Raw genomic sequence first — 26688 nt, 5'->3', positions numbered from 1 at the left:
AGCATTTAACTAGAAACATTCCTTGGGCCAGCTTGAAATGAAGAACCTAGTATCTCAGACAGCAAAACTGAAGTACCATCTCCTGTTGGATAACAATCTTACTTCTCCACAGTAAGCGGCATTTCTTTAAAGCAATTAAAAAAATACCAATAGCCCATACAACAAGCAGAGACTGGCAAGCTAACCATATGAATATCTACAGCTCTTTAACTAATGTGCCACTAAGAAACAAAAGGAAGGATGCTCTGGCTGCACCAGAGCACATCTGCCATCTCTCAGCCAAACTAGCATCAGATTCACAATAGCAAGAGACAATTTTTATGAACAGCACCGATACACAGCAGTGTACTGGAAGGATGCAACAGAGGTAATGTAAAAATGGTGACAACACAATTTGCAATGGGCATAATGTAACACACAGCAAGTCTGCCAGCCTTGCATTAGCTACGTACTACAATATTTTTCACTGTGTAAAAAGTTTTGTAGATGCCTCACACAAAATTCCAGCCAATCATGTTGAATTCTGTCCTGGGTTCAGCTGTAGCCGTTATTTTTCTCCTTCTCAGTAGCTGGTGCAGAGCTGTGTTTTTGACTTTAGTCTGATAACAATGCTGATAACACCGATGTCTAGTCATTGCAAAGTAATGTTTACTCTGATCAATCACTTTTTCAGTCTTATGCTCTGCCAGTGAGGAGGGACACAGGAAGCCAGGAGGAAGCAGAGACAGGACACCTGACCCAAACTAGCCAAAGGGGTATTCCATACCACAGCCCAGTATATAAACTGGGGGGAGTTATCTGGAAGGGCTAGATCACTGCTCCGGTTGGACTGGGTATCCATCGGTGGGTGGTGAGCGGTTGTATTCTCTTTACTTGTTATTTCCCTCATCATTATTATTACTGGGGGTAGCATTAGTGGTTTGTGTTATACGGTAGTTATCGACTGTTCTTATGTAACCCATTCTGTTCTTAATGTAACCCGTGGGAGTTACATTCTTTTGATTCTCCTCCCCATCCCTTGGGGAGTGGAAGGAGTAAAGGAAGGAGTGATCAAGCGGCTGCATGGTTCTGAGTTACCAGCTGGGCTTAAACCATGATAGAAGTGGTGGGGAAGGGCTGTCAGAAGTATGAGAGGAATGGAGAGTCAATGCCTTTGGATAAGCATTACCTGATTAATTTAGTAAAACAAAGGCTAGGAAGAGCCAAAGCCACTCTCTATGAATACACTAGAGGTATAAACAGTGGCAAAAGAAAAGAACTATTTAAGCTTAAATAACACTTCAAGAGCTCTCTCTATTAATCTGTTTATCTCTTAAGAGCTTGTAGAGAAGTACAGGTATGTTTACTTGTTAGTGAGCCTCTAAGACAGCCTGCTAACACAAGCTGGGACAAGAAAGAAGAAATTCAGCTTGTGTTAAATTGCAGCTTGACCAGCCTATGAAAGGGGTTACTCAATATCGTTTCTGCAATAGTCGAACACATGATTTGTTAACCCAGCCCAAAAAAAAAAAAAAAAAAAAAGGCAAGGAAAGGAAGTCACAAGCTGCAAAGTGAGTTAGTACATCCTACAGGTGGGCAAAATAACAATGACATTACTTAGGACTGACATCCCTTTATCCATGCTAACTCCTCCTCCACCACAAACTCCCTGGCATCAGTCCCTATTCACACTACCAATCACACCTGCCAGTGATTTTCACAAACTTTAGAAACTATTAGCTGTTAAACCTGGCTATAACTGGAATAGGTGTCCAAATAGCAGGGGAGAACAGAAGGCACAAAATATATATGATAGCACAGTCACACAAGTTGTGATCTACTGTGGTCTTGAGGGTGGGCATGCTGAAGCGTAGCTTGCACAGGACCATAAAGAGTACTTGGCAGAGAGAAATACAGTATTCAGGTGCGAAACAATCTAGGGTTGTTACTATTAAGATAATTCTTCTAAAAGCAGAGGGAAGGAAAAAGCTAAGCAGCTACATAAACAGAATTCTGTCACATTAAACAAGCCAGAGATACAATACACTTCAGCAAGACAACAGCCTGTAGCAAATGGCTGAAAGAAACTGATAAGGCTGGTACTTTTAAATCAGTTTCAGGCTAGCAAATCCTATGCTTAATAACTTGCAGTCACAGTTATTAAGGACACAGAAAGGACAATTGGTCTTTTGAAGGCAAATATCTGAGTCACTATTTACTACTCTTCACAACTCAAGGAAAGAGTCACACAATAAAACAGGTTAATATCAGAAACATCCTAAATCTCCTAGGTGGAGGAGACCCCATATGTGAACCATTACAAAAGACCAACTAAGTTACTCTTTCCTACAGACACTTACCAGTTTTACTTTAGAGGCCAGGCTCTCTGGTAGTTTTGTTCGTAGCTGATTCGTTTCTTTGAATGTAGCTGGAAATCCACTAAGGAAGGCCAAGTCTTGCATTAATACTAGACCTGGAACTTCTTTGTCTGTAGTCTAGAAACAAGAAAACAGAGTATAAAGACCTTTTTAAACTTATAGTAATTCATATTTATATATCAATCCTTCATTAGGTGACAGACTTAATAGTGAGTATTTTGTCACTTAACCCTTTTTTCAATTTTGAAGCTTGGGTTATCTTAAAACTTTTTATTTCTCACTGCATATGAGCTCTGGAAAGAGAATACCACAGAAACATTTTTTATAGCGGTACAAAAAGTTTAAGATACTGAAAAGCTAATCAATAGATTTTAAAAGTACGTACCAGGTAACCCCTCCATACTATGTGTTTGCTGCTGTCTTTTAACATTCCAGAATGGGCAGCTTCAACTAGAATACACAAAATTCATTGCAAATCAAAAATTGAAAGTCACTTCTTTTGTATATTCTAGTAAACAAGATAAATTTTTGCAAATTAGAAAATTTGGGTATTTATGGTATGAACAGTTGTCTTTAAGTGGTAAATAATTCTTAGTGATAAAACAAGCACCAGTGTTTGGGCTAGTGGGTGGTAGAGGTCTGCCACTACATATTAAACAAAAGAAGCCCGTCCCTGCTCTAAAATCCTACTTATATATGCTGAACACATGGATAATTTTGTTTTAAGGTATGCAATCCTTTGAGCAAGGGCAGAACTTATTGCACAATATTCAACCTAGACTTCACAGCAATTAAAAGAGGATTTCTAAAACTAATCTTCTTCAGTCTAAACCTCAGCCTTCTGAGATTATCAGTGCAACACAGATATTCAGATATAAAGCCTGTTTTGCAATAGTTTTTTAAAGCATGAAACTCTAATCACCTGTAATCAGCTGCCTGGGGGGTAAGCAAACAGTATCATTAATGTCATCATTTAGAGGAACAGACTGAGGGCAAGAGGTGCTGAATGACTTGCTAAAGTCAGACAGAACATTTAGTGGCAGTCAGTATTGGAGGGAGAAAAACAAATTCATAGTAGCTTACTAAAAAGCTTCCTCTAGAAAACTAGCTGGAATCTGACAAATAAATTCTTACCATCCTTGGGGCTATCAAAAACAATTACTGTCACGTTGGTAGAAGGATTTTTTGGTTTTGCTACAAAGAACATGTTATTAGCAGCTTGTAAAGTAGGATGAATAGACAGCAGGTCTTTCAGTGTGACATTGGTAGGCAGCGCAGGATCCAGAACAAGCATTGGCACTTTGATGCAATGTGTCAGCAAACACTCCAGTTGCTTCTCACTACAGCAAAATAACAAAGGTATATCTAACAACAGTATAAAATTTAAGGCAAAAATCAATGTTAGATGCAATGAGAGAAGTTTTTTTGTAAAATCTGATCAATTACTTGTAACATCTGCTGGGGCAGAGGGAAGTCACCAAGAGCACGCTTATTTTGTTGCAGGTGAGTATCTGGCTGTTACTCATTCATTTCCATTAACTTTTTTCAAACATTTCCATGATTTCAAAGTTTGCCCACAAAGACGACCTTACAAAGATCTCTAAAATAATAGAACAGCCAAGCCAAATGACAAATGGTACAGACCAAGCCCTGCCACTTCCTGGCAGCAGAGCTGCAAGAGGCTTGTACCCTCACAGCAATTACTTGCAGTGTCACATATACAAATGGCAGGTGAAAGCAATGCTGAAAATGTATTCAGCTTTTTGAATTATAAAATTCCAGGTACATATGCATTAAATCCACTCAAAATAGGTACTATGCTTAATCAGTGACAAGGATCCAGTTTTTGAACTTATTGTCACATTTTAAGAAGCTCACTCATATATATCACAATAACATCTATTATCATGCTGTCAACTTTTCTTGAAGTGACACAGAAGTAAAGCATTCACAGGCTATATCCCAGCCAGCATCTGCTTTCAGCTAACAATGAGTAGGACATCATTTATTCCAATTTATGCCCAAACCCACAAAAACCCACCTCTTCTTTGTTGGTTCTGTTGCATTCTTTCCAAGGATTTCCCTATAACCAAGTTAAAAACAACATCATTAAATAACACTGGAGTTGAAGGAATTTAGTCTCAGATTGTTAATTGAGTCAGGGACACATTGTGAATACACTGATAAACCAATTATAAAACTGCCTTGCCATTAGCCTTGCCAAGGTGAGCACAGGTTGACACATGCCCCTCACTGCTCACCCTTGTGCAGTGGAACTCAACAGTTCTTGGTTATGCTCACAGCTGCAGCAGCAGGACTCTGCTAACAGGATTTTCAGTGCTTATTATTAGATTACCTAACAAAACTGATGCTGATATGAAAAACACTGGTAAGAAACCAGGATGAAGTAACCTGAAACTAGGCTGACTTGATTGTTTGGCCTAACATACATATTCTGACAAGGTTTATCATGCATTTACCATGTGCACATAGAAGCTAATAAGGATTAACGTAAAGGTGGTGAAGTACTAAGTAATAATAATAATAATATCAGAAGTGCCCCCTTCTACACACACCGAAAGAAAGAGAACCACCATCTAGCAAGCTACTCTTTCCAATAAAGAATAAAGCACCTGGACCATGACTAGCTCAATTCAGGCATATCGACCACAAAGTTACAACTTACTAAGTTTTTCTATGCAATACAAAATATACACTGATCAGCAGAGATTTGCAGTATCCTTGCCTTTGTCTTCTGTAGTTATCTTGATCCCATGAAACACCTCTTTCTGCAACAGTGCTGATTTCAAAGCACATGAAAAAAATTATCTACAAGGGAGATAATCAGATGCCCCTGTAGATAATGAACATGGCATGGACACAAGTCTTACTCATAAGCTTGATATCAACTTTCCATATAAGTTGTATGGGAGGTGGAAGGGAGGTAGGAGGCAATGTTTTTTGCCTTTGTAAAATGGGAATCACAGCATGAACAATGACAAAGCTAAAACCACTGACATTCACTATATGAACTGCTAGGGAAAGATCAGTATAAATTTGAAAGCTTTTCAGAACAAAGTCCATGTTTAAGATGTCTGGACTTCAAAGTCTAAAGATTTAAAGTTTTACTAATACTAAAACTAATTCTTGCTACTGGTTCTACTAATAGGTAGCAAAAAAAAAAAAATAATCCAGAATTTCACTTGTGATTACATCGTCAGTGTTACCTAAATTGCAAGTCATAAAATGCCAAAAAATCAGATTAATCTGCTCACTTGTGGATTTCAGATTCTGAATATATTACAACCCTTAAAATGCAGACTTTTTCTTCCATTTAGCCTAAACTGATCATGCGGCTACAAAGTTGCTAATTAAGAACTATAGATGGTTACAAGACACAATCCAAGGTATTTGGATATCCAGGCTGTTTGAAGCCTTAGCTCACCAATTTTGCAGAACTGTATAGCACAATCTATAACAAGAAAATGCGGCAATACAGATCTTTTCCTCTTTAGCTAGAAGGCCAACTCATACCTTTGTAACATGAATACATTATTTTCCTCTTTCTCAGTTTCAGTGTTTGGGAGACTGATTACAAACCTGACTTTTAAAAAAGCCTTTAAGAAACATGCTTAAGATTTTATTAAGTCAGTTAGAAAAAAAAAATATATATATACACTGGGTGGTTGAGGAGGAAGACAGGTTACACATCTGAGATATAATTTCATTATAATTATTAACAAGTGAGGTTATAGAAATCAGTGTAAAATGACATACACAAAGCACAGGGTTTTGCATGGCATTTTACAAATTCAAGACAACAGCCTTTATTCTTTAGATTATTATGCTTTGTATCTTAAACAGTTTTCCGATGAGACAAATCATAGCTAAATGTAGAACTGAGACAAGATTTTGAGAATAACCAAATGAAGGAGGGAGAAAATGTGCTTTGGATTTCCATGTTGAGTAACATGGGAGAAAAAGAAAGACGACTAGTACTGCATTAGATTGCTGCCATTGGCTAAAGGGAAAAAAATAAGTTAGATTATTACCTCATTATTCTCTGTTCTTCCTCCATCTGTTCTCTGACCTGTTGCAATTCTTTAATCAGTTCAACATCTGTGCCATTCACCCAGGTGTATACCACATCAATTGGCATGGGTAAACAAAGCCTACATAATTCAAATGAAAGCTACATGAGCTGTTTAACATTACATTACAAGCATTTGTGGCATCCTACAATAGCAATTTCTGTCTAACAACAGAAATATTTGGTGTCTTAGCTGCAAACAAGACAAAGCAAAAAGCATCTCTTTAGCCATATATATAATCTCTTAATTATATACAAGCTTTTGACAAAACATCACAGACATAAAACCAAAAAAGGACGTAGTGGCTATAACGGTTCATTAACTAATGGAAATCTGAACTTTTAAGCTCTAAGTTTCTCACATTATCCTATAACTCAACTCTTCTGAATCCATAAAATACTTCACAAATCAGAACTGGCACATCCTTAATTCACCAACTACATTAGACAGGACAGCACAAAGTATAACTACTTAAATCATACTTGCTATTATTTGATTTCACAGGGCCTATAAGATCTCAGCAGGACCTGGTCTCTATTACAGGAATGCCTCTTAGAAACTATTAACAGTGCATTTCATAAGCCAGCAACCTCAGCAGGGTACATGAATTTAGACTCTAGACACAGCAGTCAAATTCATTCTTGACACAATTTAATATCCTGGAGATTTTTCTAGACCCTTACAGATTTCCTAGCATACCTGGGGCAGAAGAAAATAAAGGGGGTTGGGCACCTTTTTTCTATTTGTTTATGATAATCTCTCCAAGGACCACAGTTTTGTTTCAGTGCATACTCCAGGCTGCTGCCACAGTTGAATCTCTCAGTCCCAGATGGCAGGAGGATGCCCCAACTATTATCTTCAAAAGTTCCAGTGTCAAGTTATTCAATACCTTCCTGAACCAAAGATAGCCTGGCAAACACCGAGCACTTCTCTAATGCTAAGATCCCTTGGCTCACACAATAAGGTTTCCAGGGAAAGGTGTTCCCTCCACATCCACTGCATCCTTCAAAAAGCATTCAAAAAGAGATAGAGCTTATGGGCAAGCATCTACTCCACCTTCCCTTGTACAATATGCCACACAGACAACTTCTATCCAGCTTCATCTGCTACTGGCTGAGATTCAATAACTGAAGCACAAAATTTGGTCAAAAAGGGCAGCCAGCAGCTGGTAACAGCACAATAAATAGGAACATTTTGTGCTCAATTCAGCACTGCTCCTGAGCTACAAAACGTCAGAGGGTAACAGTGCATCATTCTGAGACAGAAGCAGGGCTGCCTTCCCCAGCAGCACCACCCAGAAAGTCTCTCACCTTTGGCATGCAACACCCTGCAGAAGGTTATCCTCTCAACTGGCAAAAAAAACAAAACAACAAAGTACGTTTACTGAACACAACTACCCTTCCAATCAGTTATTTCACCTCTTTCTCAAGAGATGACACTAGCTTCTGGTTCATTAACAGGTGCAACACAAGGCACATTTTGAATTAATAAGTCCTCCACAGGAGTAGAAATTCAATAGCAGGAGCTCTTCCAGCATTTGTACATTTGTTGCGATCAGTTAAATTGCTGTATTGAGAGTCTCTTGAATGTGACAGCCAGGACAACAGTGGTTTAGGTGGGAAAAGTACACTCAAGTCAGCTGATTTCAAAAATGTCTAACCCTCCGTCTTCCAGGCAAAGTGCAGAATTTATTTACCCAGGCTTCACTGAAGAACATAAAATGTCAAAAAAAACACACAAAAAAAAAAAACCAACCCCCAAAAAACCTCAACTCCAACTCTTTCCAGGGTACTAAGCCATTTAGACACCTGTGAAGCTTTACGCAACTTACCATTTGCTAGAAGTGTGGTTTTACACAATAGCACATATAACTATTTGCTGTGGTAGTTTTTATTATTAATTTTTTTTTTATTAAGATCATGTCACATACAGCCAATGCTAATAAACTCCACACACGAAAGGCATTTTTAGTCATATGCAGGCATGTTAACTCTGAATTTACCCTGTCATGGAAAGCTGACTCTTCATTACCAGTGGTAATGCAGACTAGTAAAAAGACTATTTTTACTATGCAGAGTCTTTTGCAAGCAGTTCAAGGTCAGAAAAGATAAAAACCTTTGTGCCTCAAATTCTGTAGCTGTGTTCCCCCTTCATGTGGATTTATAGGTTTGGTCTTCACCATGAATACCAGTCTATCAAACACGTTAAGTCCAAAACTGGCTGCCTAAATGAGAATTATGATAACACCTTTATACAGAAAATCATCAGTTTTCCCATTCGCTACTGATTCTAATTACAGCAGACACGGACTTTGGAAACTTCCTTGGAGACTTCCAGACAGTAAATTGAGGCTTGGTTTGGAAATTCCTCTTTCAAAAATGTACCCATTTCTTACTTGTAAATCTTTACTTGTAAACCTTTCACTTGCAAAAGCATCAATAAGATCCTTCTTGAAGACAAAGCCAGAGCCACCAGTTCTCCAGACAGGACAGGAGACTTGTCACATGCTTCCTCTCCTATGCACCTGCAGGGAAGCATTTTCCATGCCCATGACGCTTGTTTACATACGAGAGCCATAATCACAGCCCAGATTGCAGCTAGAAGACAAAGCCTCATTGTCTCAGCATCTGCTGGTGCTGAAGTACAGCGGCCTCTGGATCTCTCCCAAGATACCATACGGGGATCCTCAACCTTGCTGAGCCTCTTTACGAATGAGTACAAGCCTGTTACGCCCTTAAGCTCCCTGCTGTAAACATCTGAGCCCTCCTGCCTGTTACATCTCAGTGATTACCCACCAACAGCAACTCAGCTGTTCCATTGCTATTCCCGCTCCAGGACCTCTTGGCTCCCTAATTTATGTGTCTTTTCCTCTCCTTGCTCTCACTCTGCTCAGCAATTAATGACTCCCCCACCACTGATGGCTGTCACTTTCTGTACCATACTGAAATCAGCCCGTACATTTTAAAAGCTGAGAATTGTTCCTTCACATTATGCTTCTGTACATGTTCTGGAGTTTTAAATATGACTTGGCCATGTCCTGGAGTAGCAAAATTACACTTCAGCATGTGTTAAAATGCAGAATTTGCTGGAAACTAACAACATACATTTCTCATCCAAGACAGTCATGCAAGCAACTCCATTATTTAGTTTCCTTCTCTCCCTTTTTATTTTCACATCCAAACTAAGCAAGCATTCAAAAATGGGTTTGGATGAGACAGCTTGGTAAAAAGCTCCACTTCTCAAGCTACAAAAGGAGCATGGGCAATGTAAGTAGGACATTTAGCAGCTGACGTGACTACCTGGAAAGTGCAGCAGCTGGGACGCCAAAGGACACGCAACAGAAGTGAAAAGCAAACCAAAGCCATTGCTAAACTTCAAGGCAATTTGGTCTGCAGAGAATGGCACTCTGTAGCTGTATCTAATGATGCTAGCAACATCACTGTTGTTATGTCACTCAGGAAGAGGTTTTTGAGTTTATAGTCATAAGGAGCGTGCCCACATGCACAAATTTGTCTACATTTTACACTGTGGTTTTCTTTGTGAAAGTTCATAACACAACTGTTTGAAAAGGATAGAGATGTTCTCCTCAAAGCTCATAGAAGATAAGACTACTTGAATTCATCTGAAGGTCCATTAACATTTCTTAAAGGCCGTACAGTTTTCACTTTCTAAGCAGTGACAGCTTAATTTCCAAGCCAACAAGCTTCTTGTTCTCCAATTCTGAACATTTTCCTCTAACACTAAAATAAGAACTTATTAAAATCCAAGGATAAGCTAGGACCAAACCTGGAAGTCCACAATCCTCAGTTTATGTAAAAACCATGTGACACCCTACATGTTGCATTGACACCAGCCTTAAAAAAAAAAAATCATCAAACCACTGACGATACACTGCATATTACAAGGCAGGGTCCATTACTGCAATCATGAAGTTTCATTATAAAAAACAAACTGAACCCCTTACAAGGGACTTCCAAAAGTACGTCTCAACATGAAGTCGGTATCTGCACACAAACATCACAACAAACCTCCCTGCCATAACAGTATTAAAGACACATGGGTGACCTGGAATAACTTAAGCACCCATTATGAAAACCTTCAGCTTTTGCTCAGGCAGCCAATAGTCTCTCCCAGGCACTGGATGTTTTGCTTACAGTTAACAGAAATCAACGCTAGCTAAGTACTTTCCACAACCAAAATGAAGAAAACAAACTGCAGAAATAGGAACTGGCTATACCTACATTACAACATTAAGATTTGTGATTTTGTTTTGGACAAACTCAAACATTTTATAAGAGCACTGCACTTAATTATCACAAAATCAGGTATTTTTGTACTGACAGGAACAAACTGCTAGGCTTTCACTTCAGCACTACAGAAACATGTAAACATTATGCTAATCATTCATATGAGCTTTATCATTCTGCTTTCATCTGCCACCCTTTGGAAAATGGGAGGGAAGTAAGAGATGAGACTATAAAAGCGCATAGGATTCACTAACACCACACAATGTACTTTTACAGTTATCTTGCACTAGCTAAAGCATGACAAACCAATCTGATCATTTCTCATGTCCCGTGGTACAACAAACCTCAAGGCAGATTAAGCGTCTGCTCTCAGGGTTTTTCCAGTCAAGTGTAGCAACACTTCAGAGTCAGATGATATCTCCTTAGTAGCTTCTTCCACCTACCAATTCACAGTCCACTGACTTCCTGAGCAACAGGCCCCATGACTATTCAGACACAAACAGCAAAACCACAAGAAGTTATGTAGCATTTAACACAACTGAAACAAATATCCCTAGGACTTGGTTTCCAACTTGCTGCAACTGACTTGTCCCATGCATTTGGCTTTAAAAAACAGCTTATTAGCTTTGTGACTTCTTTACTAAATAATGTCTTTCAAGCGATGTCACAGAAAAATGTAATGTAAATTAAAAATAATTTTTGAAAACACTGAAAGTTAGAATTCTAAGTGCACAAGAACAGTACTTATATTTTCCTATCTTAGTATGGAGAACATGTCATGTCTTCCTTCATTGTTGGCATTATCACCATTTTGATGTTTCATTAGAGACTGAGTGAATTGAGTGCATTTAAAATGTAAACTCTGTTATATGACTACAGCTTTCAAATGCCAAACATCCTCCAAGCTGGGATATTAAGCACTAACTCACAATTTTAAAGCTACTAACTTTTAAATATGCTGCAGATTTAGAGACCATACAATAAGGTCCTACTCAACCGTATGTTACTGTTACATCTAAAATATTTGATTTAAATATTTGAAAATTCATTCAACAATAAAATGTGCAATACTGTCAAATGCAAGTAAAGCTTACCGATTCTGAAATGATCTGCCAGCAACATTATCTCTGTATGAATCAAACATAACATGATACTGATCTCTACTCCACTCCAAAACAACCTGTAAAGAAAAAAAAAAACCCAACAAAAAAACACTTAATGTCACCACCTTCTAAAATTAGACAGTTAAATTTCTTTTTGAAATGCTTAATCACAATCAATTTTGTTCAAATCGATCTATGCCCTAACATACAACTAAACAGACCTTAATCCGAATTAAGTTATTACACTGAGCCAACAATCAGACCTAGAACTTACAAGCACACTTGACTTAAACTTAGCTTTTTCTCTGCAAATGAGGATTCCATGTTTTATGGACACATTTTTTAAGCTACTGTTCATTTAGGTTACCTCCCCCTTGTTCCTAGCCTTTAAAAATTCAGGAATGTTTTCTCAAAAATAGGACCTAAACCAAATATACTTCAATACAAGCAGAGCCCCCCTACCCCCCCCCCCCCCAGCATAACTTTGCTTGTCTTCCTTTCTATTCTCACAGAGAACATATTTAAGTATACACACCTCTGAAATTTAAGCTTTACAAACAAACAGCCAAGCCAGGGCATATCAAATCATGCAAATCAACCTGGCCAATACAGGTGACATACTGCAGCCAGACTAACCCAAGGGCAAATCATTTCGGCATGCTGCAGACTCTCTTCCATACCCTTGCATTTCTGCCACCTGCCTTTAGCTCGACATGAGTTCACCTGGTCCTGCAGTGAGCCAAGTCACAGAGCTAAACAAACAGAAAGATGAGCCTTCAAAAACCAGAGCACTTCATCTTCCTCTAGTTGGTTGTTGGAGCAGGCAAGAAATGGTGTGAACACACAGCTGAAGGCAGGGTTGTCTTCCCTATCTTCACCCAGCCATCAAGGTTGCTTAGCTAAAATGTCAAGCTGTGCCCCACTTAAATGTCCTTTGCCAGTTATCCCCATTCCTGGACATTTTCATAAATTAGCTAAATGGGAAACCAATCTCGAGCCAATTCTTACTTTGGAAAACTGCAACTTTACATTCCACTTCCATTCCGAAATGTACATACACATACAAAACAAAAGCCCATAATTAGGTTTCCATTACTAACAAAGTATCTTACATCATGGTTCTAAACAGCAACAAAATAATCTGACTTTTCAACACTAAAAATGCTTAATATGCTTTGATACAGCAAAAAAGAAAAAAAAAAAACAAAACCAACAAACAAAAAAAGCATAAATAATTTGAACAAAAAATAATACAAAACACTTAGGTTCTTTTCAGAGATAAGCCTGCTATAGTATTTTTTACAGTAAAAATCTAACCTTAAAAACTACAGAGGCATCTTATGCTGCTTTAGAGATGAAGGTGTCATGGCTTATTTACCTGTTTAAGTATATATTTATACGTACTGGAGAGTTAAAAAAAAATACTAGCAAAGAATAGTATTTATTTTACAGCACTATTCCTAGATTTTAATTTTACTATTACTTATTTCTTGTATTACTGGAACCATGCAATATACCATTTCTCTAAGGTAGGATTCAAAACCATAACACAAAGACTACCACCCTCCCTTTTAAGAAGGGAGAGATATACTTCTATACTCTCATGCCCACTAAAGCAAATTAAAGCCTTCTAGAGAGAAGGGAAGCCCCATCATATGGCTGGATGACAAGTGCATGCACACACACAATTCCTGCCGAAGCTGCACATGGTCTCTTTGTAACCAAGATCGCATCCATACAAGTTCATTCCCCTTACAGCAAAGGACATGATTTCCCAGGTCAGCATAAAAGTCTCCTCTCTTTAACACAATATTTTAAATGCCAGGAAGCATCTTAAAAACACACTATCACACTTTTTCAAATGCAAGTCGTTACATCCTTCAGCCACATACAGCACACACTGAAAGATATCCACGCAGGAACAATTACTACTACTGATACTGATGAATTAACACACACTGATCTGCTTCTAGAAGAAATACAGAAGTATTCAGGTAAGAATGCAACTTACTATATGAATGGTTCTCTGGGAGAAAAACAGTAACAGTTCAAGCCTTTCCTTTTTGCCTTTATGCAGCTATAACCAAAAAGACCTAGGACAGATCTTGTTAGAAACACATTTAGGAAAAAAGTTAAGCTCTTCCCACCTGATACTTTTTCCCCTGTAACTGCTTCCTCTTGTCACATTCTGTATGTTGCAATAATGCCTGGAGGCAGCTTTGCTTCAACTTTACATACTGATATTATAAAACCACAAAGGAAACAACATCAAAAAGAGGGTGAGAGATACAGTATCTCCTAATAGAGGGTATCAGACAGGTAGTAACAGTGGGTCTGACATGTTCCAGTTATAAAACACTTTACAAAGCTGAGCAATCTAGGAAAGGATGGCCAAGAAGGGTTTGCAACCAAACTGTTCTAAAATTTAAAGCTCTATCTTACAACTAGGACACAGCACTGGCTTAGACCTGGCTACCCTCTATGTTTTTGCAGAAATGCTCCTCAATCAAATTTAATGCACTGTTATTTCATTAAGCTCAAGGTTTTTTTTCTTGAAATCAAACTCATTTTCAGCTTCAGGCTATGAGGATATTACCAATCTCAACTTTTTTGTCCTTGCCATTTTTATGCCACCATTAATATTGGTATTAGCATCAATCTAAGCAAGCAGATCTAATTTTGCCTACTAGGACAAAAAAAAAAGCTGGCCCTGGGTGCGGGGAAAAGCAGAACTGCAAATGCTGCTCAGACAGAAGGGTCTGACAAAACATTGTCTCATGCTACTTTTTACTGCTTGAGAGTTCCCTATAAATTATAAAAAAATTACTGAGCTGATAGTAACTAGAAAGAGTTCTTGGGTTCATTTTCAAAACAGTCATATAGTTATTAGTTATTTATATATTATTATTTTGTATTACTAGTTATTTATTAGTTGCTGACTTGCAGACTCTGTACTGGAAAGGTGCTTTCCCTTCCCACTATAGCTGCCAGAAGAGGTCTGACTGCTAGTTCCCACAAGCCTAGTAGTTATTAAATCCTTAAACTACCATTGTTTATGAAAACAGACCACTTCAAATCATAAAAGTAAAAAGCCAACTGCATGCACGCATCTTTTACCAAGCTCATTTACTACCCCTGCAAAAAGCAAAAATAAAATCCATAAAGGTGGGGGGTTGGGGTTTTGTTGGGGGTTTTAGTTTGTTTGGGCTTTTTGAAAAACACTGCTGGTCACTTTTATCTTAACATATAATTTCAAAGATTTACTCCTATATGAGTCTGCCAGTTCTTTGTTCAATGTCTAAATAGTATGCAAGCTTTCCAAATAGATCTAAAAAGGATGGAAGTAGCAAACTAACATTTGGTAGGAATTCTGAGCAGTGATTTTGCCTGATTCTCAGCAAAACCAGCCATAACCTTGACAACTACGGAAGTGTTTTAAAAAACCTTCAAACTTCTAAGAAATCCTAAGGTTGAGTTTAATTCCCAATTCTGAAGAAAGTAATCAAAGTTTCACAGCACCAAGACACATACACCAATCCAAGCTGATAATCATGGAGTCATGTACAAACAGCTGCCTTAAAGTATTGCTGATAGCCTTCACGTGTTTCAGGGACTTGTGAACTCCGCAGGACAGCAGGAATGAAGCACTTTATGCAAAGATGTATAGATACACAAAATAAAGTTCTGTGTTACACTCAGGAGTTTCAGTAATACTCTTTACAGCTCTTCATTTTTTCTGTATCTGAAAGGGCCCATCAAAATAAAACAGGGAACTAAAAAAAGGAAGAGGGGGAGAAAAAACGCAACAATTTAGGAATCAGGAAATTCTAATCTGTTTCCATTTAGCATGACCATCATTTTACACTAACAAAAATACTTTCTTTAATTCCCTGAATACTCACTATACTCTCTAACACTACACTGAAGTAAGACTGGTGTTATTTCCCCTTCCAGATTCATTAGCTGATAACTTCCAAAATAGATAGGGTAATATAAAATGAAGCTCTAAAACATACTATACATAAAATCATATATAAAAAAAGTATAAGTTGCATTGCATCATTTACAAAATAGCAGACAAACAGTAGTAAGCAGGGAGCAATGTAATACACACTGCTGAGCTGCAGGCAACTTGGAGAGAGGCTACATTTAACTCCTTAAACTCCGGAAGGGAGGAAGATGCTATCACTCCCAGTTTCCACTCGAAGGCTGCATCCAGCACAGGCTTTAAAAGGGTTAAAGAAATAAAAACCCCACAGCACTAATAAATCACCTGGTAAGGGAAGGGGAAAAAATTGCACAAGACAAAAAAATCACCAGTTCCTGGTGGAGCACGCAGACTTCTACCGGGCTCCCCTCTGCCAGGGCCGGTCAGAACTGCTGGAAGGCACCTATCCGCCTCCCGGGGGTCACTCACCCCCCGCTCGCGGCTGTCTGAAGAGGGGGAGCCGCCGCGCACCGGGAGGAGGCAGGGAACAAGCCCCGTCCCCACGGCAGGCCTACAGCTGCTCACTCCCGCAACGCGACACACGGCGGGGCAGCTTCTTGTCGCTTCTCTGCCACGATGGTTAACGGCACAGAGGGAGGAGGGAGAAGGGAGCGCCACTACCGTTTCCATATGTCATAAATATACACATATATATTCATGTATGTATCTCCAGCACGCACCCGCGCGCTCCCTGCCGTGCAGCACCTCTGTCCCCGCCGACTCAGCTCGGCCGGGGCTGCCCGCAGGGAGGCAAAAAGGGAGGGGAAGCGGGACAGCCACGCCACGCCGGCGCGGCGCCGTACTGACCTCCCCGAACTGCAGGGCGGAGACGATCATCAGGACGAGGCCCCCGAGGCAGAGGCAGGGCCCATACCTGTGCGACAGGCAGGTATAGGTCTGGCGCTGCAGGAGCTTTAGCAGCATGGCCAGCCGGCGGCCGCCACTGCCGCCGCCTTGCCCGGCGCGGCGCGGCCCGGCCCGCCCCGGCCCGCCTCGCCTCACCGCGCTGCGTGCGCCGGGGCGGGCGGGGGGGCGGGCAGGTCCCACCGCCCTCGGCGCCCGCCCCGCTTCCGGCAGCGCCGCGGCGCCACCTGGCGGCCGTACCGAGGCAAGCCGCGCCTCCGGGCCTCCCGCTTGAGGGAGGAGCGCGGCCGCGCCTTAGGCCGCGGGGGGCCCCAGTCGCGGCGCGGTGTGCCTGTCATGCCGCTTCTCCGCGGCTCTCCTGTGCCTTCCCAAACGGCTCCGTACCGGAAGGCTGTAAGGGGTCGGACTGTGAGGTTGTCACTATTTTGGCTTCTCGCTCGCGGCGTGGAGCGCTCCAGGCGCAAGGCTTCGAGGCCCCTCAGCAGCGCGGAGCCGCTGGAGGAGACACTGTCCCTGCAGCTCTGTGAGAAATGGTCCGGGTGAATAAACCCGGATCCAGGGCTGTGTCTGCAGCAGGTGGGCCACAAAACGGACCTACACACCTCCCGCGCTTTGCTGACAGCGCTCTGCCGGGCACAGGGAAAGTGAGTCGATCCACGTGAGAATATGTGGCCAGGAATGAAGTCACACCAGTTTCATTTCATAATCGTACTTGTGAGTCTTCCCGTACGGCTGTTGAATAAAATGTAAGCGTTTTGATGTGTGATCTTGTAGGTGATCTTAAAATTACTGACCCGCAAGGCCGGGTTTCTGCACATGTAAACACCTCTCCAGCTGTGGCCAGTAGAGCTGCACCTTCCTGCCATGCTTCCATGTATGCTGCAAAGCAGATTTATTTTTCCTAGCTAAGAGGGATCCAGAGGACTCTTGGATATCATAAAGACACAGCAGAGCTACATGCTGAGATTTAATTTTTCTCTGGGTATTTCAGCACAGAAATGAAGTGAGGGCACACGTTCATTAAAGGGGAGCCACCAGGCTAGAAGAAGGCCATTAATGAAGTTATAGAATCATCAGAGAATCCTAGAATGGCTTGGTTTGGATGGGATCTTAAACCTCATCCAGTTGCAACCCCCTGCCATGGGCAGGGACACCTTCCATTAGACCAGGTTGCTCCAAGCCCCATCCAACCTGGCCTTGAGCACTGCCTGGGATGGGGCAGCCACAGCTTCTCTGGGCACCCTGTGCCAGGGCCTCACCACCCTCATCGTGAAGAACTTCTTCCTAATAGCCAAAGTAAATTTACCCTCTTTCAGTTCTCCAAGAACAGTTCCTGAGACAAAAACATGATAACATGAAACTAGTTAGAGGTCACTGTCTGACAGCACGGTCATGTCCTTAATCTGCATCAGTCTGGTTTCTGACATGAAGTTCAGCCGCCTACATAAAACACTGCTAGTATTGCTACTGTCAAAAGTTTTGTCAGGCAGAGGCTGTTCTGGGTACCAGAGCAAAAACATGCGGTGTCATAGACCCTCATGGGGCCAAGGACAGTGGCACCTGTCTTTGTAGTCCTTTCTGCCTTCATCAAAAGGTCTTCTTCTAAGTAGTTCTTAAATTTGCTGCAGTGACTTTTCTGAGTAACAAACATTCTCCTTATGTTCTTACTTTTCCCTCTATAAAGTAACAATGCCTGACCATTTCCAGAAGTTTGTCCTAGTATATTTACATAGTTGTGTTGTAAGAGGGCTGCACCTCATTGTACTTCTCTAAGAAGTGTCCATGAGTGCATGGCTCTCTGTCACAGCACTCCCAATCCACTGAGCCCTACTCCTATTTACCCTTTAAGTGTCACAGTGTTTTTCCTTTCTTAATGAGCCATGGGACAGGATGGAAATTCACTAGTGGCTGTCTTCAGAGCCTCAGAGCCCACCACACAATGCTGTATTCCATCTCCTTATCGTGCGTAATCAGCATGAGGAAGAACTTCTTTACTTTGAGGGTGGCAGAGCCCTGAAACAGGCTGCCCAGGGAGGTTGTGGCATCTCCCTCTCTGGAGACATTCAAAACCCGCTGGACACATTCCCGTGTAAGCTGCTCTGGGTGGCCCTGTGTTGGCAGGGGGGTTGGAAAGAATGATCTCCAGAGGTCCCTTCCAACCCTAATGATTCTGTGATTCTGTGATTATACTTATTTGCCCCTTCATGATAACCCAGCCCTCGAGTCTCCGTACGCAGAAGCCCCTAGCTGAGCTTGTATCACTTGTTGTACACAGTTGGCACTTTCCCCTGACATAAGCAGTCTTCTTCCTTCACATGTTCTCACCAATGTGCCAAAGCACTACCCTGGAGGAATATAATCTTCAGGTGTTTGCTGGTACTTCCCTCACCTGCACCTCCTATTCAATCCCTGTCCTATTAACATTGAGCTATTATTACTGAATAGCAGCATCTTTTTACCACTACCTGCAGCACTGTGCCTGCAGTACTACTGACCACTGGTATTCTAAGACAACAGACTGAGGTTTTCATTGAGAACTGAGGTATGCATGTATGCAGGTTATGGAAACCAAGCCATTATTTCTGTATATATGCTGCATGTGCTATAATATGTGTATTTCTGCATGTATGTTGTATTACAAGAATACAGCATACATGCAGAAATGGACTAAAATGTGTTGAAGATATGAAACAGAAAAAAGAGAAAATTGAATGACTTCAAGGCATGGATTAATAATTAGTGCAGAGTGGGGGGATACATTTATACAGACTAATAAATAATGCCAATGTGATAAAGCCATTAAAATTCACATAATCTTTATATGATTCCATAAGGTATCAGCCAAAGTAGATATACACATGTAAAAAGCTACTGTAAAAATCATGATGGGACTGTATTTGTTCTTGCTCATAGAATACTTGTGTTCAATGAATATATATTTAAACTGAAACAGATGCACCAAAAGGACAAACAGATCCTGTCTTCTGAGAAAACACTGGAAGATTTTAGTTTCTTCACATCACAGGAGTGAAGATCAGAAGTTTATTTAAACTAAATGTAATGCTGTCACCAGCTAAAACAAAACAAAACAAAAAGGAGAGAAAACCAGGTTCTGGAATATATTTGAAATAGCAATAGCAGGAATATCTATCAAGCCTTGAGAAACAAGTTCTCCTGTCTTCTGTCAAAAGCTTAGCCACAAGCTTAGCCAGCTGGTGGCATGAGACAGGACTCTATATTCCAGATGTTCCCCTATATTCCCATTTTGCCCTGGGTTTATACACTGTTGCCGTCTTCGGTCCATCAAAGGCTTAATTATTCCACCCAATGCAGAAAGGCATGAAAGAAAATTAATAAAAATATGACCAATTAATCACAAGCTATTAAGGTATGCGTAGTAGATGCAGGTTCAAATCCCTTTTGAGACAATCTGAATCCAAGTTGCGTGGATTATTCTACATCTGTCACTAGAAATTCTTTCCAAGCTCAAAACCAGAAACCAGATAACAGACCTTGCATCATTTTGCAGCCAGCTTTGTGAGCATGTGTCTGAAATGGGTAGGGCTCAGGCCAAATTCTTCATTTTTACATTTTACCTAATGCATTTCTTAGGCAGCTGTCCTGGTGAATATTTTGCTATTGTATCCAAGAACAGGATATCTAACTTTCTCTGTGCTCCCCAGTCACTGTACAGGCAGATGAACCCACATATTCTGCTAGGAGCAATAGCTTCCACTAGGTGTCAGGATATCTAAAAATTAGACGCTGCTGTCATAATCCAACTATATTTAAGGGCCTTGCCAAATCACTATTCATGTAAACTATTGGGATCTTGGAATAATCTACTTAGCTGTACTTGTATTTGTATTAACTTGAAGAAGTACGTAGCAGCACTTAAAGCAAAGGCATGTGTTCTGTGGAATATGAAGTAATCTAAACATGCAGTCAAATAATTATAAACACACTTTATCGTGATCCTGATTTTCTGTAAGTTTCCTTCTTCAACATTTTCTAGCTCTTAGAGCTCAGAAATCTATCTGAAACTGAGGTGTTTTTCTGCTACAGTTAGGCCTTCTTTCTAAGAGGTAGAAGCTACTTTCAAAAGGAAAGCAATAACTATTTTTTTTAAGTGAGACTGGTGATCCCATAACATTCAAAGGCTTGAGTAAAGCAGGAGTTGCTACTACTCTTCTTCATGTCTACCCTGGGAAAACAGCAATCACTCACACTGTTCCTCCTTAGAAAAGCTGAAGTATAGTGGAATAATCTTTCACAATCTTTTGCATTCTAATTTACTGGGGAGAAGAGTAAGAGCTAAATATGTAATTACAATAATGTAATTATCTTTTTGTTGAGGCAGAAGACCAGAAAACAGTCAGCCTCAGCTCCCAAGCTTTTCTGTTAGCCAAGAATAATATTCACTGCGCACTCCATGGATCTTGCTCTAAAGCAAAGAATATTAACATCCTCAGAGTCTTCCAGTGTTCATCACTGTAAGGTCTGTTTCGCAAACATGAATTAATCTTGTAGCACCCCTGCAAAGCAAATATTACCGAGCACAAAGACAAAGCTGAAATTCTGTATGTTTGCTGCCAGCTCCCACTTTAGGGCTGATTTTCCAGAGCACAAGAACTAACTTTTAGCAGTCTGAAGGCTCAGCAGTTTGCTCTGAGGGACTCTGGTTGCATTTGTAAATGCTCAGGACTTCTGAGGATTCAGAGATGTCTCAAGTCAGGCAAGCAAAAGTAAAGAACCTAGAGGTAATGACTTACCTGTGGAAAGTTTATTTGAAGCAATTTGGCTATCATCATAGAAGAGTCTTGCAGCAGAGGTATTGACAAATTTATATTGGCTTATTGTAATTATGTAGCCATAATTTCTGTTCCTGTCCTATTCACAAGAGATCCAAGAACTTTTGTAAAAAAACTAGAAGTTCTTCTACACAGCTGTGAACAGGAGACAAAAAGGACTTTGTAGAATCCTAGGTCCTAAACAGCACTCAAACCAGGCTGATATGCTTGTCAGTATTTTGAAGAGCTGCATTAGCATTTTTTATGGAAAGAAAACTGAAAAAATAGGGCCTTTTAGGACTTCCCACCCCTCCACCTCCAAAAAAGCTATGTCTGAATGTTGATATCAATGCTTCTGAAATTTAAGAAAGTAGACTTGGGCATATTGGAATGAGTAGCTCATCACAGCCCAGTGAACTTGGTAGTACCACTATCTATCAAATGCAATAATTAAATCACATTAGTCACACAGAACATGAAAGAGCTAAAGACAGTGAATGAGCAGTGTTCTATCCTTCAAGAAAATCATCTCATTTTGACTCATTTATAGGGATCTTAGCCTTTGATAACACTCAGTCCCACTGACATTACCTCTAAAATAGAGAATAAATGTAACTCATCAGTTTCTTAGATCTTATGTTAGACCCTGATGCTATGTCTTGTAATGGATTATCTCTAAATCAGTCTGCAGTAATTTTAGCCTCGTGAGCATCAACCACCTCTCTAGGAAGCCTGTTCCAGGGTTTGACCATCCTCTTGGTAAAGAAACTCTTACTAATATCCAGTGTGAACCCCCCTGATGTAGCTTTGAACTATTCCCATGTGTCCTGTCACTGGGTACTGGGGAGAAGAGCTCAGCACCTCTCTCTCTGCTTCCCCTCCACAGGAAGTTGTAGAGAGAGCACCTTAGTCACCCCTTAATCTTCTTTTCTCCAAACTATACAGACTCAAAGTCCTCAGCCATTCCTCACAGGACATGCTCTTCAACCCTTTCACCAGTTTTGTTGCCCTCCTCTGAAAGCATTCAGGGACCTTAACATCCTTCTTTAATTATGGAGCCCAGAACTGCACACTGTACTCATGGTGAGGCCACACCAACAGCAAACACAGCAGGACAATCACCTCTGTTACCAACTGGTTATGCTATGTTTGATGCACCCCAGGGTGCAGTTTGCGGTTTGCCCTCTGGGCTGCCAAAGAGCACTTCACTTCTACTGAGTCTGCTGTCAACCAGTACCCCTAGATCCCTTCCTGCAGGGCTGCTTTCCAGCCACTTCTCTCCAAATTTATAGTTGTGCCAGGTATTGCTCTGTCCCAGGTGCAGAGTCTGGAATTTTTCCTGTTTTGTTTTGTTTTGTTTTGTTTTGGTTTGGTTTGGTTTGGTTTGGTTTGGTTTGGTTTGGTTTGCGTGGGGCTTTTTTATAGCACATCCTTGCTTTTTAAGGGATATGCTTGTAGCAACAGGCAACAACAATTTAAATAATTGTGGCCTTCAGATCAAATCATATCTAGATATCTGTTTCCAAAGTTCATAATGGGGTGGATGAAAGAGGCCCGAAAGTCTCCCAGAGCCATTGTTTAATATATATATATAAATGTATGCTAAAATTGATATTATATAGATATACTCTTATTTTTTAAGATATTAAAATTCATCATGATTTTGGAAAATATACAGTTAGAATTCATGATTCTTGATATTCAACTGTCAGAGCAGAACAGAACAAAATAGAACAGAAAGTCTGGTTCTCTGAAATATTTGATTATTCTAAAAAGTGAAAAGCTATTTTGTATTTTAACACTAAAACCAAAAGGCCTTTAGTACATTGATGTCACTGTTACATAATAGTGCTGGAATTTATGTTTCTTTTGTTTCTCCTACCAAACTGTAGTAGCATAGAGAACAGAGTGTATTGATTTGGCGGTTAGAATGGCTAAGGTAGTCTTTTAAATCCTATCATCAGTGCAATTCGCAGGAAAAAGAATGGAAGTGACTTTAGTGATGAGCAGTGGTCAAGAAGATTCCGTGGCTGTATCACATGGTGCATACTTTTTACATGACAGTAGCAAGATGGAGACTCAGAACATCAGAAGAGTTTTTAATATGGTTACTTAGCTCTCAGTCACCTGATATGGATGACAGTATCAGACAGGAGGATGAAATAGATAAAGGTTCTTTATGGGATGAACAATTTCCTTTGTTGCTTGAAAATACACTTTCTATGTTTGAAAAAGCCTAAAAGAGTGGAGTGGAAATAATTACTACAAGATCTTTTTGGAAATCCTGTTCATGTTCTTCATGAATAGGCTTTCCTGTTTTATTTCAGAGCATGACAAGAATTCATCATGAGTTCTTTATTTGCATGTACCCTACACCTAGAGTGAATTACTCTGTTACCCCCAGAAAAAAAAAGACTTTGAATTCTTGCTCCATGAGCCTCCAAGGAACGATCTAAATCCCCCTGGGCCCATGCGGGATGAAGGACCAACGGAGTTTTCTCCAGCACAGCAGTAGCAGGTGGCCCTATGAGATAGAGCAACCCACTCAGGTGGGCTCTAATGGACAGTCTTTGGGCACCGCTGCCTATGGCACCGCTACCCACCTCCCACTGAACCCTGCAACAATGCACAACTCAAACCACTGGAAAACCTGATGCCTCTATCTACCACTCCCATTCATGAGTGTGGAAAAGCTGGTACAGACAAGATCCAGGTATAATTCATGAACTTTTCTCTGGGACTCTCAGCTTTTCCTCCATCCAAAGCTCTTCACCCAAATAAGAAGCAGTGATGCTCTTCTCCCATGGGTTATCACAGTGGTTATGACCAGATGAGTATTTGCTTATATTTCATAATACTGATTTCACTGCACTTTTACTGAACAAGAAAAATCTTTCTGTCTTTATTCCATATTATTTGCAGTCTTAGCAGAGTTCCTACAAAGCACAAATCTTTGACATAGAACTAGGAAGGACATTGACAAAGGCCAAGGAAGGATGGAAAACACAGTCTGTTAAAACTGAAAAGATTAAATTGGACAAAATATTGAGTTAGATTTTGTAAAGTTGCATTTTATTAATTCAGTCTGTTTGTTGCATTTGTATCAGCTTGAAACCAGCAGTACCAACATAAAGAGATTTCATAATACTACCGTGAAGCACATGAAACTGCTCTCTGTGATCTTAAGACCTTGGTGTCAGCTATGACCTGACACAAAAGAAGGAAGTTCATGAAAGGAGCAAACAGTAATTCAGCCAGAAATGTGCAAAGCATGGTATAAACAGGAAGAAATTGTTGAATGCACTATATTCAGCTGTATGCTGCGGTAAAGGCAGACAAACCAACATCTGTAAATTTTTACAGCAAATCTAGTTTAACATATGAAAATAAGGAACTGATTTTTCAGCAGTGGGTACTTTCCATTTCCAGGAGATTTTATGTTGGACATATCATATCATTAGGCTCTTCTGATGTTGAGAAAAAGATATTTTTAGTAGCTTTTCCTAGGATTGATCAAATTTTCTGTTTAGACTCTGATTCCATTAATCACTTTGCATCTTAATTGGGCTCAAGTTCATGAGTTTTGTTACTTCATTTACCTCTTCAGAAAGCAACTTAGCATCAGTTACTGTGTTCCACTAAGAAAGCTGCAAAAGTATTTCTCTCAGATGGCAAGGCCACAAAGAGCTACAATTTTGCTTTGAATTATTTCCTTTTCCCTAAAAATGCGCTTTTCTAAAAATGTACTGCCAAAATTATTAAAATACGAGAGCCAAATTCTCTTACTAGCTGCTTCAGTGTGTTGACTACCTCACTTAGAGTGAGAGAGAACAAGCCACTACAGAATGGTTCATCTGCAACTGAACAGTTTCTTTCCTGCCCATTATAGCCCACCTCAGTCTACAGTTATAAGCATTCTGGAAATAAATATTTCTCCCACTAAACACTTCCTTCTGAAAAAACATCATCTGAAAGGAAAGTGAAAACAGAGAGCAAAGGAGTTAAAAGTATACATTTTGAGAGCTAATATTCTCTAGGAATTCTGCAAAAAACTTTTCAGATCTCAGCATTATTGGGAGATATTGATCCAAATCTGTCCCACACCACAGGAAACTTTTATCCCTTTTCTGGAGAGAAAACTACTCAAATTCAACCTATCAGTTACCTCTCTTCATTCTTAAAGGACTTGTCAATATTTTTGACTTGCCAGCTCTTTTTGACAGCTGAGACATCTTTATATTTTAGTTAGACATTTGGTTAGATACTATAACTACAGAGGGAAACAAATCAAATGGAGCAAAATAAACCACCTTTTCACTTCAGCAGTAACACAAATCACATCACTTGCCAGAAGTATTAATGTAACACCAAGAACGCCTCACAGCGTAAGACTTCAAAGACGCTGTAAGCTGTTATTACTGCCATTCTGAACTTCATGTCAGAAGTGAGAATAGCTTACATGTGCTTTAGTTACTGAGAGAAGGCTATAGACATTCGGCATGTGACTAAAGAGGAAGGGAAGAGATACCACAAACCAACTTGAACCCTTCACACAGTAATCTGCAGAAATTACAGGTAATGTGTTTGGTTTTTCCAGTAAACATCCTTCTGGCACAACCTGTGCTGGCAACCATTTCCTTCTTTGCAGCCAATACCATCTTTACCACAGCAGTTCCCAACTGCTGCACAGCTGTCACACCTTCCTTTCCTTATTTTACCACATGCTGCTTTACTCTTTAGAAACAACAAATTCTTCCTCTTCTCTCTCACTTTATTCCCTGGGAAGATCTAGTTCCGCTTATGAGCAGTCATAAGTCTGTGAATTCAAAAAGGTATGACATTATAGTAGAGTCCCTTTGGATATCCAGGTCTGGTTACACGCAAATAAATCCAGCTCCCTGTCCTGTCACTGCAGATCTTGGTAAAATAATCTCCCTATATGTGTTTCTTATAAGCCCCCTATAAGTATTGAAAAGATGCAATATGTTTTGAGGTGTTTGCAGCCCCTTCTCTTCTTCAGGCTGAACAAGCCCAGCTCTCTCAGCCTATCTTCATAGGAGAGGTGCTCCAGCCTTCTGAGCATCTTCACTACCCTTCCCTGGGCTCGCTCCAATATGCCCATGTCTTTCTTGTACAGAGATCCCCAGAGCTGGATCCAGTACTCCAGGTGGGGTTTCACAAGATAGGAGTAGAGGGGGAGAACCACCTCCCTTGACCTGCTGGTCACACTCCTTTTGATGCAGCCCAA

General features: G+C 40.3%; 1 protein-coding gene across 3 annotated transcripts in view; it reads right to left on the bottom strand.

Annotated features, from left to right (window-relative positions):
* The window catches only part of GNPTAB (N-acetylglucosamine-1-phosphate transferase subunits alpha and beta), a 43471-nt gene extending 26690 nt beyond the window's left edge, over positions 1-16781 (bottom strand). For 2 of the 3 annotated variants that reach the window (XM_065680540.1, XM_065680549.1), the window contains exons 1-7: positions 16594-16781; positions 11790-11875; positions 6410-6529; positions 4399-4440; positions 3492-3697; positions 2743-2807; positions 2340-2474 (exon numbers count right to left, since the gene is read on the bottom strand). In XM_065680540.1, coding sequence (XP_065536612.1) covers positions 2340-2474; positions 2743-2807; positions 3492-3697; positions 4399-4440; positions 6410-6529; positions 11790-11875; positions 16594-16710 — 771 coding nt within the window. In that variant the 5' untranslated portion in view covers positions 16711-16781. The remainder of the gene's footprint in view (positions 1-2339; positions 2475-2742; positions 2808-3491; positions 3698-4398; positions 4441-6409; positions 6530-11789; positions 11876-16593) is intronic. The other variant, XM_065680558.1, reaches the window with a different exon arrangement.
* Between the last annotated feature and the right edge of the window lie 9907 nt (positions 16782-26688).

This window comes from Lathamus discolor, chromosome 1 (assembly GCF_037157495.1).
Source record: "Lathamus discolor isolate bLatDis1 chromosome 1, bLatDis1.hap1, whole genome shotgun sequence".
NCBI classification, from domain to species: Eukaryota; Metazoa; Chordata; class Aves; order Psittaciformes; family Psittacidae; genus Lathamus; species Lathamus discolor.
This window is presented reverse-complemented; position numbering and strand designations above follow the sequence as displayed.